Here is an 18,781-nt window from a genome sequence, read left to right on the forward strand (position 1 = left end):
GTTTGTACCTCCCCCTATTCAGGATTTCACTCTGACTGTCTCCTCTCTTCAAGGTTGTGACCATGCCCGAGTATCTGAAGAAGCGATTCGGGGGCAATCGGATCAGGATTTACCTGTCTGTCCTCTCGTTGTGTCTCTACATATTCACAAAGATATCGGTGAGTTAGCTCATGGCCTTGAGGTCAGCACGGACTGGGAGAGACGCGTGTCCTATTAGTCAACAGCTCCTTTACTCAACGATTAAATTCAATAATCAAAATATTACAATGACAAATGCTGGGGCTTGGCACTCCCAGTCTGCAGTGTCACCATTAGGAACTCAGGTCATGAGACTGGGCTGCAATATAGATCATAGAATCCCTACATTGCAGAAGGAGGCCATTTGTCCCATCAAGTCTGCACCGACGCTCCAAAACCTATTCTGGACCTACATAGGCCCACTCCCCGCCCTATCCCTGTAATGCCACCAAACCTTTGAACACGAAGGGGTAATTTAGCATGGCCAATCCACCTTACCTGCACATCTTTGTGTGGGGGGTGTACCTGAATCTGAGTCAGCAGCACATTGACTGAGGGTTAGCACTGCTGCTTCACTATAATAATCTTTATTATTGTCACAAGTAGACTTCCATTAACACTGCAATGGAGTTGCTGTGAAAATCCCCTAGTTGCCACACTCCGGCGCCTGTTCTGAGGGAGAATTCAGAATGCCCAATTATCTAACAAGCACGTCTTTCGCGATTTGTGGAAGGAAACCGGAGCGCCCGGAGGAAACCCACGCAGATACGGGAAGAACGTGCAGACTCCGCACAGACAGTGACCCAAGCCGGGAATCGAACCTGGGACCCTGGCGCTGTGAAGCAACAGTGGTAACCATTGTGTTACCATGCCACCCGGCGAGGATAACCCGGGTTTGATCTCAGCCCCGGGTCGCTGCCCGTGTGGTGTTTGCACATTCTCCCCATGTCTGCATGTGTCTCACCCCCACAACCCAAAGATGTTGAGGCTAGGTGGATTAGCCACACTAAATTGCTCCTTAATTGGAAAACATTTTTTGAATCAGTGCATGGACTGAGAGCCAATTTACTGCTTCCACATTGATCTTTATTGCCCTCATTCCTGCTGACACATGTAACAAAAAGGTTTAATACTTTGACTTGGGATGTTCTAGTTAATCCAACTGTAAAGAAAAGTCATGAACAAGAGTCCAGAGGTCACTTAACCTTCCCACATTGCTGTCTCGGTGTTATAATTATATGATAAATCCCGTTTTCAGTTAGGCTTCAGTAAATATCGTCAATACCTGAACCACCGCAGCTGGAATGGTTTACACATCCAGCTGGGGTAAATACGAAAAGGTTGGACACATCACCACTGATCAGTCTGTTTTAGCTCTGACCTCCGCACAGTGCCCTGACTTCACAGTCACGGTAAAGGGTGTGGTGCTGGGAAATGTGACACTTGCCTCGTTCATAAACCTGGTGGCAGCACCAAGCTCATTTAGTGCATCCAGCAACAGAGCAGTAATTCCAGAAATAGGCACAAATCAGGAAGGCCATTTAGCCCATCCACTTCATTCTTCAATCTCTCATCCCAGTACCTAACTCCCCTTATAATTCAAGTCTCTGCCTCCGCTTCTGCCCATTCTGGCTTTCATTCTGAGGAAGTGTTTCTCAACATCAGTTCTGATTTTTTTTCATGGATAAATTGCACTAATCCTCCTTTGTCCTGTAGTCATGATTTAATTTAGGATTGTGCTTCTTGCTACCCAACTTCCATCTCTCTGAGAGCAAGAAACGGGATTCTCCAGTCCCCCAGCCGTGCCTTTCTCTGCGCTGCCCCGTTCGCTGGTGGCGAGGATTCCATACTCCATCCATTGAAGCCTCCACACACCTCCGGGAAACGCATGGGCGGGGGTGCACTGCTGGCAGAGAAAGTGAATCACAGCGGTCAGAGAATTGCAGCCAAGATTTGTCTCATTTTCATTTTTCAGGGTTTAAAGATTTACACTCGTTACGTTCAGCTCCTTCCACTCAGCCTCAGAAATGGATCACAGCTCTGATTATGTCAGATTGAAGGCCCCATTCTCTGATTATGTCAGATTGAAGGCCCCATTCTCTATTATGTCAGATTGAAGGCCCCATTCTCTATTATGTCAGATTTAAGGCCCCATTCTCTGGTTATGTCAGATTGAAGGCCCCATTCTCTGATTATGTCAGATTGAAGGCCCCCATTCTCTGATTATGTCAGATTGAAGGCCCCATTCTCTATTATGTCAGATTGAAGGCCACATTCTCTGGTTCTGTCAGATTGAAGGCCCCATTCTCTATTATGTCAGATTGAAGGAACCATTCTCTGATTATGTCAGATTGAAGGCCCCATTCTCTGATAATGTCAGATTGAAGGCCCCATTCTCTGGTTATGTCAGATTGAAGGCCCCATTCTCTGGTTATGTCAGATTGAAGGCCCCATTCTCTGATTATGTCAGATTGAAGGCCCCATTCTCTGATTATGTCAGAATTAAGGCCCCATTCTCTGATTATGTCAGATTGAAGGCCCCATTCCCTATTATGTCAGATTGAAGGCCCCATTCTCTGATCAATGCAGAGTGATGGCCCCATTCTCTATTATGTCAGATTGAAGGCCACATTCTCTGATTATGTCAGATTTAAGGCCCCATTCTCTGGTTATGTCAGATTGAAGGCCCCATTCTCTGATTAATGCAGAGTGATGTCCCCATTCTCTATTAAGTCAGATTGAAGGCCCCATTCTCTGATTATGTCAGATTGAAGGCCCCATTCTCTATTATGTCAGATTGAAGGCCCCATTCTCTGATCAATGCAGAGTGATGGCCCCATTCTCTATTATGTCAGATTGAAGGCCACATTCTCTGATTATGTCAGATTGAAGGCCCCATTCTCTGATTAATGCAGAGTGATGTCCCCATTCTCTATTAAGTCAGATTGAAGGCCCCATTCTCTGGTTATGTCAGATTGAAGGCCCCATTCTCTATTATGCCAGATTGAAGGCCCCATTCTCTGATTATGGCTGATTGAAGGCCCATTCCCTATTATGTCAGATTGAAGGCCCCATTATTATGTCAGATTGAAGGCCCCATTCTCTGATTATGGCTGATTGAAGGCCCATTCCCTATTATGGCAGATTGAAGGCCCCATTCTCTGATTAATGCAGAGTGATGGCCCCATTCTCTATTATGTCAGATTGAAGGCCCCATTCTCTGCACCGGGCAAGCTTTGCCTCCTGGAGCTATTGTCAATTGTGCCAGTTTTATGCAGCATGCCCATGCCCAGTAGGGTCATTCCCTTCCATCAGACCACACTGGATTAATCAGATTCAGCACCTCCTCAGTCTTAACAATGCCTTTATCCTTTGTTCATATGGGTTAATGCCTGCATATTGTCTCCTGTATACCCCTCCATTTCAGAGAGGTTATATCAAGGGATAAATGAGGGCCGATTTAGTTCACTTGGCTAGACAGCTGGTTTGTGATGCAAAGCAAGGCCAGCAGCATGGGTTCAATTCCCGTTATCCATTTTATTCTTTTTTTGAAATAAATTTCGAGTACTCAATTCATTTTTTCCAATTAAGGGTCAATTCAGCTTGGCCAATCCACCTACCCTGCACATCTTTGAGTTGAGGGGGCAAAACCACCACAATGTGAGAATGTGCAAACTCCACACAGTCAGTGACCCAGAGCCGGGATCGAACCTGGGACCTCGGCGCCGTGAGGCTGCAGTGCTAACCACTGCACCATCGTGCTGCCCTCACATCCCGTTTTCCATGGAGACCCCGGCTTCTCAACCTCACCCCTCACCTGAGGTGTGATGATTCTCAGGTTAAATCACCACCAGTCAGTTCTCCCTCTCAAAGGGGAAAGCAGCCTATGGTCATCTGGACTATGGCGACTTACCTTACCCGTCCATCTCAGAGAGGTTATACAAGGGGTAAATATTCAGTCCCTTTGCGGAGGCTACGGTCTGCGCCAATCAGAGTGAGTAGAGTTATAATAGACTTTCCTGAGTTGCTCCAACATGCCCGGGGTGGGATGTGTTGCCTGTTTAAACGAGTATGAATTTCCTGGTTGTCCATTGGAATTTCAGCAGAAGAGTGACAGAAACCCTGCGGAAAGATGTTTTAACCAGATCATTGGAAAATCCTGTGCACCATACGTTCACACCATACACCATTGATCTAATAATTCAGCACAGAACCAGACATCCCACATGACAGCAAATACCTCCTGCGCGTGAAAGTCTATAGGTGCCTAATTAGCCTCGTCAGCCACTAACCTTCGGACTCATGGAAGGCATTCATCCTCGCTACCAAGGGATATCCAATAATATATTACAGAAGGGGACCATTTGGCCCATCCTATCTTTTCTAGAGCAATTAAAATTAATTCCCCTGTCCCATTCCCTCCTCATAGCTCTGAATCAGTCTAAAACTAAAACCAGACAGGACATACGAATTGGGAGGCGAAGGCCATTCAACCCTTCAAGCCTGCTCCGCCATTCAGTAGATCATTGCTTTGCACTTTCTCCCCGTGTCTACATGGTTTTCCTCCAGGTGCTCCGGAGTTTGCTCCCACAGTGCAAAGATATGCAGGTAAGGTGGATTGGCCATGCTAAATTGCCCCTTAGTGTCCAGGGACATGCAGGTTAGGTGGGGTTGCAGGGATAGGGTGGGTTGGATAGGGAAGGAGACGTGGTAGAGTGCTCTTTCAGAGAGTGGGTGCAGACTCGATGGACCACGAATCTGTGGAATTCTCTGTACCTGAGTGCGGTGGATGATGGAACATTAAATAAATTTAAGGAGGAGATAGATAGGTTTTTAATTAGTAGTGGGATGAAGGGTTATGGGAAGGGGGCAGGAAGGTGGAGTTGAGGCCGATATGAGATCAGCCATGAACGTATTGAATGGTTGAGTGGGCTTCAGCCCAGACACAGAGACACGTTCAGATTCTGTTTCTGAGGACTTTCTAATACCTATAGTGACAGACACTGGAGTAACTACCCAGGAAGTACCACCTCCTGAAGAGAATGAGAACAGTTCCACAGTTTCGCTGCTGGAGCAGCCTACGCCTCTCCAGCTGCCGATCCTGGCCTGAACCCTGCGCCGCAGGGTCCACATATGCGCAGTTGGGCCGGCGCCAACTAGTGCATGCGTAGTGGCCTTTTTCCCCGCACCGGCCCCGATGTCAAATGGCGCAGGGCTACAGGAGCCGGCATGAAGGAAAGGAGACCGGGGGGGGGGGGGGGGGGGGCAGAGAGGCCAGCCCGCCGATTGGTGGGCTCCGATCGCGGGCCAGGCCACTACGGAGCCCCCCCCCCCCCTCTCCCGGGGTCAGATCCCCCTCCCCCCCACAGGCCGCCCCCAGACCCTACAACGCCAAGGTCCGGCCGGCTCAGAGGATGTTAGAACAGTGCCGGCGGGACTCGGCCTTTTGTTGATGGACGCTCGGCCCATCCGGGCCGGAGAATTGGCACGCCAGCCCGGGCCAGAGAGTCGGCGCATACCCCAACAAGCGCCGCGCCGACCATGCCGGCGCCAATGGTGCCGATTCTCTGCACTGCGGAGATAGCGTCCCGGTGTTGGGGCGGCATGGCGCGACTCACGTGCCGCCGTGCCAATTGTCCGACCCGGAGGGGGGGTCGGAGAATTCCGCCCAAGGGATCTGTGGTATAAATATCAATCATTGTTGTCGCACGAATGAAGTAAAGGGGGAGGGGTGTTAAGTATCAAAGAATATATCCCTCCTGGTAAAACATCATGTGATGTGCAGTGATGTCAGCAGAGTGTTTGCGTGGGCTTTGTATAAACAACATCTCTTGATACAACTCTCAGGATGTGGGGCACCTCCATACCTTTTCTCTTTGTGGCTACAAAGAAATGTAACAATACCCTGTGTCCCATTCAATAAAATGATTGGAAGAATTCTTCACTTTGGACAATTGGGGTTTGCTACAGCCTATAATGTTTCACAGCTGCAGTAAGTTCATAATTTACGCTCTGTAACCAGACTTGTCCTCTCAGGAACTTGTCAAATGCCCTCTGGTAGAATCATAGAATCACAGAATCCCTACAGTGCGGAAGGAGTCCATTCGGCCCATCGTGTCTGCACCAGCCCTTGGAAAAAGACCCTACTTAAGCCCACGCCTCCGCCCTCTCCCCGTAACCCAGTAACGCCACCTAACCTTTTTCAACGTTAATGGGTACTTTATCATGGCCAATCCACCTAATCTGCACATCTTTGGAGCATGGGAAGAAACCGGAGCATCCGGAGGAAGCCCACGCAGACACAAGGAGAAAGTGCAAACTCCACACAGACAGTCCCACGCGAGATTGGAATTGAACCCAAGTCCCTTGAGCTGTGACGCAGGAGTGCTAACCACTGTGCCTCTGTGCCACCCTCTTTATTGGGCCCAGTGGGCAATTTAGAAATGCCAATGCTGGTCTGAGTTCAGGAAGTTGCAGCCTGGGAAAAGTGCTCCCAAGTACCATGCTTGACATTGCCCTTGGTGCCATCTCTCAATTTGGGTCAGGTCGTTGTGTGCTGGCTGGTTTTAACATGTACATTCCTGGTACAGACTGGCTCGGACCAAGGTGGTAGGGAGGGTGAGATACGATAATACAGTCCAAAGATGTGCAGGTTAGGTGGATTGGCCATGCTAAATTGCCCCTTAGTGGTCAAAAGGTTAGGTGGGGTTACTGGGTTACAGGGGTAGGCTGGAGGCGTGAGCTTAAGTAGGGGTGCTCTTTCCAAGGGCCGGTGCAGACTCAAAGGGCCGAATGGCCTCCTTCTGCACTGTAAATTCTAAACACACAGACATGGGCAGAATGTGCAACTTCCACACGGACAGTGACCCAGGGCCGGGATCGAACCTGGGTTCTCACTGCTGTAGGCAGCAGTGCTAACCACTGCACTACCATGCCACCTGTCATGATATGCAGACACACACATATAATGATATACAGGCAGGCATAGACAAGCAGCTAATGGACACAGAGAACAGGAAATGACCAATCAGCAGGCAGGACACTCAGGGGTGGGATCTGACTATAAAAGACACGAGGCACTCGCGCACCGCCTCTTTCCACTGATGAACACCTAGAGAGTCAGTCAAGGGCGTTGTTACAATCTCACACCCCCACCATGTGGCTAAGAGCTAGTCTGGTTCAGTCAGACAGAGTAACCAGTGTTATACCAGTGTACCTAACACGACACCACCCTTGCCCCCAGCCAGAGTTGGCAATCTCACCCACCAGATGCTGCAGCAGCTTGTCTTGATGGGGTGGGCGGGCGGGGGGGGGGGGGGGGGGGGAAGAGACGATATTCTCCAAATATGACACATTACCCCCCCCAAACCCCCATCTCCCACTCACAGACACAAAAGAACATTCCACACCAGCAAAAAAAATAAGTATATAAATATTTCCTTAGTGCCGTTTTGTTACATCTTTCTTCCAGGCGGACATGTTTTCAGGAGCCATATTTATCCGGGAGGCATTGGGATTGAACCTGTACGTTGCGGTGGTGATATTGCTTTCCATCACCGGCCTCTACACCGTGACAGGTAAGAACAACACACCCGAGCTGAGCAGGAACCCGCCTCTCCAACCATTTGGCCTGTTTATTATTGGCAAAGATGATGCCAATTACCCCCCCCCCCCCACCCCCACCCAGACAGCGGGGTCCCTGGCGGATGTGATCCTGGTGTAACCAACTCATTGTAAATATTGTGCACTCTGAGGAGGTACAGAGTGGGAGGGAGATGCACAGATGCATTCTTACTTTAGGTAAACAGTACCTTGGTGTGTGATTGGAGAAAGCGTTTTCCTGATGTTCCAAGGGGACAATGATTGTTACAGCTCTCCGAACTGTATTCCTAACTAATTCAGTCACTGCTTCACTGGCCTTGGAGGGATGCGGCACAGATTCATGAGTATTTTTTTATTCGTTCATGGATGTGAGCATCACTGGCTAGGTCAGCATTTGTTGCCCATCCCTAATCAGCCTTGAGAAGGTGGTGGTGAGCTGCCTTCTTGAACTGCTGCAGCCCATGTAGTACCGGCTGGCTCTGACCGAGGCAGTAAGGAAGGGGAGGTCAACAACAATGGAAGGAATGTCACATCATCTGATGATCTGATCTTATAGAGATAGAAAGGTTCTTGATTAATAAGGGGATCAGGAGTTATGAGGAGAAGGCAGGAGAATGGGGATGAAAAACATATCAGCCATGATCGAATGGCAGTGCAGACTCAATGGTCGAAAGGCCTAATTCTGCTCCTATGTCTTAAGATCTTATGGTGTAGGTACATCCACCATGCTATTAGGGAAGGAATTGAGGGATTTTGACGCAGTGACAGTGAAGAAGCCGTGATATATTTCCAAGTCAGGATAGTGAGTGGATTGGAGAGGACCTTACAGATGGCATGGATCCCAGTCATCAGTTGCCCTTGACCTTCCAGATGGTAGATACTGTGGGTTTGGAAGGTACCGTGAGGGAGCTTGGTGAATTGCTGCAGTGCATCTTGTAGATGGCACATGCAGCTGTCACTGTGTGTCGGTGGGGTGGAGGGAGTGAATGTTTAAGGCGGTAGATGTGATGCCAGTCAATCGGGCTGCTCTATCCTGGATGACACCAATCTTCTTGAGTGAGCATCGTAGGTGGATTGTCCATCCTGCTCTGTGCCTCCATTTCCACAGGGATCAAGGATTCCCGGAACATCACCACCAGTCTTTGCCCTTTCTCCTGCAGAAGGCTCCAGAAGCTGATGGAGAAAATCCCTAAATGCTGGTCTTCTGCTGGCCTCCAGCAGGGGTCCCGACCTGCATGTCTCTCCCAGCCGTATCTGCTCATGGGAGGTGGATGATGTGAAGAACACGATGCCTCTGCCTGTGACCCACACTCAGCATATGTTCAGCTGGTGAGAGAGCAATGTAAATATCGCCACCCATCCAATCCCTTCAAAATGTGCCATCCTTCTGTTCCTGCCCCACTTTGATCCACGGTTATCACCTAAATTACCCTCAGGGTACAGAGTACATCACTCACATTCTCCCCAAAGGGACCCAGTCTCATTGCTGGACCCCAGGGCTGTTCACGTCCGCTGCAAACTTTAGCAGGCCTTCTTGGTTACCCATGAGAGTCTCTTCCTTCCATCCAGCAGAGAGATCCTGCCATTCCTGAAGTTCCTGGGGATGATCACACAGGGAGGCCCCACTGAACTATGGGGCTATCCTCTGTGTGGTCTGCACCATCCCTTCACCTTTGCATTCCAAAGCTTCTGTCTGCAATGCCTCCCTGTCTGTGGGTGCAGGATGGATTGGAGAGCTCTGGCATGTTCAAATCTTCAATAAGAAGCCCAGTTGAGGCTCTTGTCAAGAGCAGCCCCACTCCCTGACACTGGGGAAATACGCAAGGGTCCTTGAAAGTCCAAAGGCAGGGTTAAAAATGGCAGCGGCTCCTGCACTTCGGTCAGCGGATGCCGGCGTTCCTACACTGAATCCCGTATCTGCCAGCTTAGCTAATGGCCAGTTGCTGCACGATCATCGCCGACTGGCCACTCCCAACCAACACGGAAACACTGCTGACTTCCTGGTCCGCCAGTGGGACCTGTATCTCTGGTTAAACTCCACTCAATGTGTCTATATGTGAATGTACATATACACATACGCTCTGATGTTTTTGTGTGTTTCTGTGCTGTATGTGTGTATTACAGTTCATATGCTCATCCCTGTTTATATACATGCGCACACACAAATATATGTGTGTGGTTTTGTGTTCCATGCATATGTGCCTGTCTAACTAAGCATGTGGCTTGTATGTGTATGTGCATGTGTGTTTGGGCGGTTCTGTGTATGTGTGCGTTTAAGTGCTTCAGTGAATGTGTGTGTGCATGTGTGTAAGTGTTTCTGTTTATGTGCGTGTGTGTGTTCAAGTGGTTCTGTGCATGTGCATGTGTGTGTCATGGAGTCATAGAGTCGTACAACACAGAAAAGTCCCTTCGGCCCATCAAGTCTGCACCAACAATAACTAGCCCTAATCTCTCACTAATCCCATTTACCAGCACCTGTCCCATATCATTGAATGTGATGGTGTTTCAAGTGCTTATCCAAATGCTTTTTAAAGGTTGTAAGGTTTCCCACCTCCACTACCTTCCCAGGCAGCGCACTCCAGATTCTCACCACCCTCTGAGTGAAAAATATTTTCTCAAATCCCCTTGGAATCTCCTCCCCCTCACCCTAAAACTGTGCCCCCTTTTGATTGACCCCTCAACCAAGGGGAACAGCTGCTTCCTATTTACCCTGTCCAAACCCCTTATAATCGTATACACCTCAATTATTTGGATTTGGATTTTGTTTATTGTCACGTGTACCAAGGTACAGTGAAAAGTATTTTTCTGTGAGCAGCTCAACAGATCATTAAGTACATGACAAGAAATACATAATAGGGCAACACAAGGTTGACAATGTAACCTGCAAAGAACCATGGGAATTATGGCCAACCCAGGACTCAGACAGATACAGAGCTTCTGTGTATTTGAAATGCAGGTAGCTAGACCCGAGCGAAACGCTCACTTGTTTGCATTCTAATGGCCCATTACACTCAAGAAACGGATACAGCCACAGACTGATTGGCGCCAGGCCTTTACTCAGAGAGCCCAACTGCCAAGGTTAATGACCGCTAAGGACTTGCCCAGCCACCAAGGCACCCGCCCCTTATTGGCCAAAATCGAAGGCAGTGATTGAAGCCATGTCGAACTGTTGGGTCCAAGATTAAGGACCGCCCCAAAGAGCGTGAAACTCAGAAGGATAAAAAGGGACACAGCCGTGGGTTCAGTCTCTTTTAGACCCGGCCTGTGCCAGCCTCCTTTGAATCCGGCCTGTGCCAGCCCAACTGCAGCATGACGATCAGACAGCCAAGTTCAAGACCAATGGTCGCTACCTGCCGGATGAGCCCAGCAGAGACAGAGAGCCACTTCTTCAAACCAGCCACGTGATCAAGATAAAGGCCTTATCCACTTGCACAGTGCCGGTTTCCTGAAGTTAAGTATAGGTTATTGTAGTTGATAGATGTAGTTTAACTTGTAGTATATTGTGCTTGCATATCGAAGTAACCCTTGTGTGTTAATAAACCATCTTTGAACTTGAACTGACGAACTGGTTGTGTGGTCATTTGACCGATATGCAGGAAAGCCTTGTGGTTCAGTAAGAGAAATAGAAACACCCGCAGTATTGGCGACACTGTTGGGACAGAACATCATATCATAAAAGAGCCTCAGCATCATATTGGCGACTCTAAAGAGCAACATTATTGGTGACGCTGGTGGGATAGTTTCATTAAATTGGCAACAGGATCGTTTAGGAGTCTGGTGACAGTGGGGAAGAAGCTGTTTTTGAGTCTGTTCGTGCGTGTTCTCAGATTTATGTATCTCCTGCCCGATGGAAGAAGTTGGAAGAGTGAGTAAGCGGGTGGGAGGGGTCATTGATTATGCTGCCCCCTTTCCCCAGGCAGTGGGAGGTGTAAATGGAGTCAATGGATGGGAGCCAGGTTTATGTGATGGACTGGGCTGTGTTCACAACTCTCTGAAGTTTCTTGCGGTCTTGGGCCGAGCAGTTGCCATACCAGGCTGTGATGCAGCCAGATAGGATGCTTTCTATGGTGCATCTGTAAAAGTTGGTAAGAGTTAATGTGGACATGCCAAATTTCCTTAGTTTCCTGAGGAAGTATAGGCGCTGTTGTGCTTACTTGGTGGTAGCGCGACGTGGGTGGACCAGAACAGATTTTTGGAGATGTATACCCCTAGGAATTTGAAGCTGCTAACCATCTCCCCACCTCAGCCTTCTCTGCTCTAAAGAAAATAATCCCAGCCTATCCAGTCTCTCCTTATAGCTCAAATGCTCCATCCCATTCAACCTCCTGGTGAATCTCCTCTGCATCCCTTCCAGTGCAATCACATCCTTCCTATAGTGAGAACTGCCCACAGTACTTCATCTGTGGCCTAACCAATGTTCTGTACAGCTCCAACATAACCTCCTTGCTCTTATACTCTATGTCACGACTGATAAAGGCAGGTGTCCCAAATGCCTTCTCAAGTACCCTATTCCCCTGCTCTGCCACCTTCAGGGATCTGTGATCAAGGACCCCAAGTACCATCTGTTCCTTTGAGCTTCTTAGTGTCCTGCCCTTCATTACATACTCCCTTGCCCTGTTACTTCTTCCAAAGTGCATCACCTCACACTTATCAGGGTTAAGTACCATCTGCCACTGCTCTGCCCAACTCATCTATATCTTCCTGTAACCTATGGCCCTCCTCTTCGCTGATAACAACCCTACCAATCTTGGTGACGTCTGCAAACTTACTTATCATTCCCCATCTTCGTGTTTATATCATTTCAAACAATAAGGGACCCAGCATTGATCCCTGTGTCTGTGTGCAGTTCTATGTATGTGTGCGTGTGTGTTTAAGTTGTTCTGTGTATGTGTCTGTCTATGTTTAAGCAGTTTTGTGTATGTGTGTGTGTGTGTTCAAGTGGTTCTGTGAATGTACATGTGTTTAAGCAGTTTTGTGTATGTGCGTGTGTGTGTTCAAGTGGTTCTGTGAATGTACATGTGTTTAAGCAGTTTTGTGTATGTGCGTGTGTGTGTTCAAGTGGTTCTGTGAATGTACGTGTGTTTAAGTAGTTCTGTATGTGCGTGTGTGCATAAGTTGTTCTGTGTGTGTGCATGTTTAATTGGTTCTGTGTGTGCATGCGTGTCTATTTAAGTGGTTCTGTGTGCATGTGTGTTTAAGTGGTTCTGTGTGTGTGCATGTGTGTGTTTAAGCACTTCTATTTTCAAGTGGTTCTGTATGTAGTGATCTCTGTATGTGCATGTACATAAGGGGTTAATGTGTAATCAGTAGCACCACATGATCACTAGAGGGCCGGACCAACAGCGGTATTAAAAGCAACCACACTGTGTCTCTCCCTCTCTCTTGGGTGCACTGTGACCAGGGCAGTATCAGATTAGTTCAGATGGCTAGTGGAGTTACGTATAGTTACTGTAGTTAGATCTTGTTAACCTTATCACTAGTATCAAAGTTAAAGTAAATAACTCATGCAATTATTGTTATAGTTACTCAATAAACCTTTTGTTACTACTGGACGAGTTCGAGTCTTCTTCAAGATTCAGAAGACCTCATCATTAACCAAGGATTGAATAGCACATGTTACCTACCACACAGGTAACAAAACATGGTACCAGGCGCTTAGCTTTAACAGAACTGGTTAGATTAGGTTAGACAAAAAAGAGGAGAAAATTCAGACCGGATATTTGACTGTGGAAGACTTCGCAGCAGATGGATCCTCGACAACTAAACAATTTGATGGACCACGTTCAAGTATCAATGCAGCTGAAAACTGACGGTAACTTAAGTAATAGCTAGAAAATGTTTATACAAAAGTTCCAAGTATGTATGGCAGCTAATAATTTAAACACGGTCTCTGAAGAAAAGAAAATAGCAATACTACTCGGAAGAGCAGGACATGAAGCTATAGAGATCTATAACTCCTTTAATTTCTTGGAAGGCGAAGACAAAATTAAATTTAAAGTGATTATCGCAAAATTTGAAGAACACTGTAAAAGTCAGTCTGTTGAGATGCTGGGAAGATTTATCTTTTGGCATAGATGTCAGAGAAACGGTGAGCCCATCACTGATTTTATTACAGACCTCCAGGTAGTAGCACAAGACTGTAATTATGCTGATTTCAGAGATGCTATGATATTGGATCAATTAATTTATGGACTATCTGAAAAACATTTGAGGGAAGAACTTTCACAAAAAAAAATTTAACATTAAAAATCACTATACAAAAAAGCCTTGCTTATGAACAAAAACAAAATCAATACTTTGAGTCTTTACAAAGACAGAATCATTATCTAGAAAACAAAATCCGTAAAAATGGCGCAAATACTCACCACGAGGCAGAGGCAGAATCTCACTCGATGCAACAGCACTTTTTCGATTGGCAGGCATCCTGAGCAAGAGCGTTCTGGTGAGTATGCACATGCGCACTACACTAAAAGATGCAAACCGGCGAAACAGTGTTCTGCTCATGCGCAAGAAGCCGCGCATGCGCGGTTGCGAAAAAAGTGCACTGTAATGGAAACTCAGATTGCGCATGCGCAATCGAGCCGTGCGCATGATGTCACGAGCGACATGATGTCAGAGGACCAGGACCATGCCCACTTAAAATGGAAAGGCATGAAAATTGAAAAAAATAAATTTAAAGCTGCAAAACCCAATTTTCTTACCTCAAAAGACAGAACAATGCCTGAACTTACACCAGCAGTTGAAAACAGCCTTCACAAATCGACTCCACAGCGAGAACATTGCACGACTCCACAGAGAGAGCGATGAAAGACTCCATAGAGAGAGCAACGCAAGCCTCCACAGACAGCTCGTTGACAGATTCCAAAATGGAAGCAAGCAAACACTCCATAGCGAATGCCATGCATGAACAAGACTATGAAGGTCTATCCACCTTATCTGAGCAACCAGCAGCAGATTATGAAAGTCTACCAAGCTCATGTGAACAACAAAAAGACTATGAAAGTCTACCCAGCTCATTTAACTAACAAGAAGAGACTGAATGCCTACCCACTGTATGTGAGAGGAGTGACAATGTGATCACAATTGACAAACAGGATGTGCAGAATCACTGCGAGACTGACAGATCTCAGCTCGTCTGTGCAGAAGCCTCAACAATCAGAGGAGGGCTACTCATGAGTCCAGAGAGACCACACCAAATTAAATCATGAAGATTTTGACTCCAGAAGAGGAGCACCAAGAGTCCAGAGAGACCACGTTAATAGAAATCTTGAAGATTTTGACTCCAGAAAAGGAGCACCATGACCCACAAGAGAATGAAATTGCGACGATTTTGACTCCAGAAGAGGAGCACCAAGAAATCAATGATGATTCAAGTGAACCTGAAATGACGCTAGAAGAGGAGCACCAAGGAAGCAAATAAGAGTAATCAAATCCACCACAAATGACTGATGTCACCAACATCAATGCAACATCAGATCATTCTCACAATTCTCAAAAAGAAACGCTCAATGTAACAGATACCACAATGGACATTGACACCAATAACTGTGACAATGACTCAAATCATCCACACGGAACACTCATTAAGCGCAACAAGAACAACAAACACCGCAAGACGCACAGCCAAAACAAGAACAACAACAGCAACAACAAAAATAACATGCTGCGCAACAAGAACAACAAAGACAACCAGAAGCATAACAGAAACAACAAGCACGACACAAAAAACGACAAGAACAGCGACAAAAACAACAAAAACAGAAACAACACGCAAAACAAGAAAAACAACAAGAACAACAGCAAAAACATCAAAAACAGAAACAACAAGCACAACAAAAACAACAACAAGAATGACAACAGCAACAACGAAAACAACAAAGACCGAAACGACAGAAACAACAACAATGAAACAACAACCTGTACAACATGGTACAACTCTGCACATGAAGGAAAATGCCACAGCACACTGCAAAACAATGACAAGACTACAAACATGCCATGGCATGACAAAAAATCTCACAAATTCACATCTGCTCCAGAATAAGCAAGCACACCAGCTTTCAAGGCAGATGACACACAAGATCAATACCGCAAGCACAGGAAAACATCCAGGTCAGAAAATGGTGTATCACAGAATCGCTACCACAAGCATAGCAAGAGAAAAAGAAAGTCTAAATCAGACAACAAAGTGATTTGACCATTCAAACACCTCATGATGACTTGTTGGTCACTCAAACGCAAGAACACTGACGACGTTCACAAAGAAATGACAACATCAACATCACCACTTCGACAACAGAAGAAGAAAGCAATTCAACCGAACAAATTCATAAAGTTTGGACTCACAAATTTTTTAATTAAGATTGGACTCATAAATATTAATTGGCTTTGTATAATCATCAATATCATCACAACTTGTACATAACATCATTTGTCTGCCTGTTTCAAGCAAACTAGAAGAAAAACCTAAGAAACTAAATGTATTAACATTTGATTGATTAACTCATTGATTTTACGTAATGCAGTTGCAAACTGCATCCATTATGTTTGTTCAATTTTGTTTATCACATACAGAAAATATGTAACACAAGAAAAAAAAGGGGATGTAGTGATCTCTGTATGAACATGTATATAAGGGGTTAATGTGTAATCAGTAGCACCACATGATCACTAGAGGGCCGGACCAACAGGGGTAAAAAAAGCAACCACATTGTGTCTCTCCTTCTCTCTTGGGTACACTGTGGCCAGGGCATTATCAGATTAGTTCAGATGGCCAGTGGAGTTACGTATAGTTACTGTAGTTAGATCTTGTTAACCTTATCACTAGTGTCAAAATTAAAGTAAAGAACTCAAGCAATTATTGTGAAAGTTACTCAATAAACCTTTTGTTACTACTGGACGAGTTTGAGTCTTCTTCATCGAGATTCAGAAGACCTCATCATTAACCAAGGATTGAGTAGCACGTGTTACCTACCACACAGGTAACAAAACATTGTGTATGTGTGTGTGTTTATGCAATTCTGTGTATGTACGTGTGTGTGTTTAAGCGGTTCTGTGTATGTTTCTTTAAATAGTTCTGTATATCTGTGTGTGTGTGTGTGTGTGTCTAAGTGATTCTGTGTGTCTGCGAGTGTGGCTGTCCACATGAAGTAGTGAAGCACCTTCTCACAATCACACAATGATTAAGTTCCAAAGGTTAATTGCACACAAATGTTGCGTTAGTTATGACCCACTGTACCTTAGAGGTGTGTCTTCACTGATCTTGGAGCCTAGTCTGAGAGATAATGCAAGTTATTCAGTTACTCACAGTATTGCAAAGGAAGCAGTCTAATCAGTGGCTGAGTAACTGGGGGCTCATTGCCAGCAAGAAACAACAGGGAGTAGCTCATGAAGCTGCAGAAAGACATCACGTTCCGTGGATTCTATCACCTTTCCCCTCCATCCTCCACTTTAAAGCGTTAGGTTAAGACTGTCCAGAGGTTTAATGGGGCAGAACGAGGATTAATGCAAAGCTGCCCAAACTGGTCAAGGGGTTCCAGATTCAGCTGCGGACGGCCACGGTCCACAAAGGCAGGGCGGATCCAACGGCCAGACCCCATGACGGCGGACACGCAGCCATCCACCCAACCCGCTCGCTGTCGCGGCGCAGGCGGCCCGGCCATCCTGACGTGTGCCAGACCCCCCCCCCCCCCCCCCACCCCCCCACCAAACTGACGGCACCCACTAGCGGGTCGGTCCAAGGCGGCACATACGACAGCCCCCTGGTGAAGGCAGTGCCACCAGACAGTGGCCCCGGCAGGGGGGACAGCTGACAGGTCTCAGGGCACCGAGGGGGCAGGGGTGGGACGTGTGCTGGCAACTGGGCCTGCCATGCTGCCCATAGCACCTGGTTGTGGAGGTGGGGTATACCAATGATGAAACCGTGTCTACTCCCACCCCCACAGAGAGTACAATGTTTAGCCATCCCCCAGCGTTGTTGGCCATCGTGGCGGGGGTTGCTGCCCTGCATGAGGCCCAGTGGGAGCTGGAGCACGGGCGTGAGAGGGAGGTGGTGGAGCCAGCAGTACAGCAGCGGGCCGTAGTGGGACATGTGCAAGCCACCCAGGCGGCAGGGCCAATGCCTGACAGGCTCAGGAGGAGCACCACGCCGTACGGGAGCTACAGCACGAGGATAACAAGGAGGAGGGTGGGGTGGACCGCCATGGGAGGGAGGGGGGCGGCGCTGGGGTGGCAACCGGGGGAGGGGCAACCACTGCTCAAGGCACCACCATGCCAACCCATGGATCGTGTTCACTGGTTGTGACCATTGTTCCTGACCGTCTGCGCCAATGACCACCCAGAACCCCCACCGACTGTCGAGGCCTCTGGCCGTGCAGCTGAAGGTTATTGATAATAAGGAATTGGCAATCGTAGTTAAGTGAGCACTTCACACAACCCAAGTGGATTCCCGTGGTTGGGCGGGGCATGTAGCATGTGGGAATCATTGCCTACCATCCCCATCGCACCCCGATGAATGGACAACTGTGCCTGAACACTGTGGGAGGCAACACCACACATGCAGCAGCCAAATTCCGAACACAGCTCCGGGGACATGTCCATGGCTGGAGGGTGGGTGAGAGCCATTGAAGAGGAGTAGGCCATACAAGGACTGGTTTGCCATTTCATTCAATCATGACTGACCAAAATAGTATTCGGTGGGTGAGACACACTGTCCACTTCCAATTCTTCTGAGGAACTGTCCTCAATGCATTCTCTCAATTCTGTCACCTCTAACCAATCAAATTACAGCCCTCCCCATTTTTTCAACGCCTTTAATCTACTTCAATAGGCTCCTGTGTGGTACCTTGTCAAAAGCCTTCAGAAAGGTCATGTGCACCACACCCACTTTAAATCCCTCATCTCAATCTCTTCCGAGTTGGTCAAGTGTGGATCTTCCTTCTTGAATTCTGAGGTCTTGCCTCTTGGGACACTTGTTGAAGAGGTTAACTTGGCCATGTTAATGAGCTGTTTTCACTCCATCACATCTGTATTAATAGAAAGTTACTGTGTGTTGTTGACAGGTGGCTTGGCAGCTGTGATCTACACCGACACATTACAGACCATCATCATGGTGGTGGGCTCCTTCATTCTAATGGGATTTGGTAAGTCAATCTGTACTTCA

General features: G+C 47.2%; 1 protein-coding gene across 1 annotated transcript in view; it reads left to right on the top strand.

Annotated features, from left to right (window-relative positions):
- The window catches only part of slc5a1 (solute carrier family 5 member 1), a 115,900-nt gene that overhangs the window by 50,280 nt on the left and 46,839 nt on the right, over positions 1-18,781 (top strand). Inside the window, exons 5-7 of the mRNA XM_038793344.1 lie at positions 54-158; positions 7,490-7,595; positions 18,681-18,761. Of these exons, the coding sequence (XP_038649272.1) occupies positions 54-158; positions 7,490-7,595; positions 18,681-18,761 (292 nt within the window). The remainder of the gene's footprint in view (positions 1-53; positions 159-7,489; positions 7,596-18,680; positions 18,762-18,781) is intronic.

The sequence above is a fragment of the Scyliorhinus canicula genome, chromosome 1 (genome assembly GCF_902713615.1).
Source record: "Scyliorhinus canicula chromosome 1, sScyCan1.1, whole genome shotgun sequence".
NCBI classification, from domain to species: Eukaryota; Metazoa; Chordata; class Chondrichthyes; order Carcharhiniformes; family Scyliorhinidae; genus Scyliorhinus; species Scyliorhinus canicula.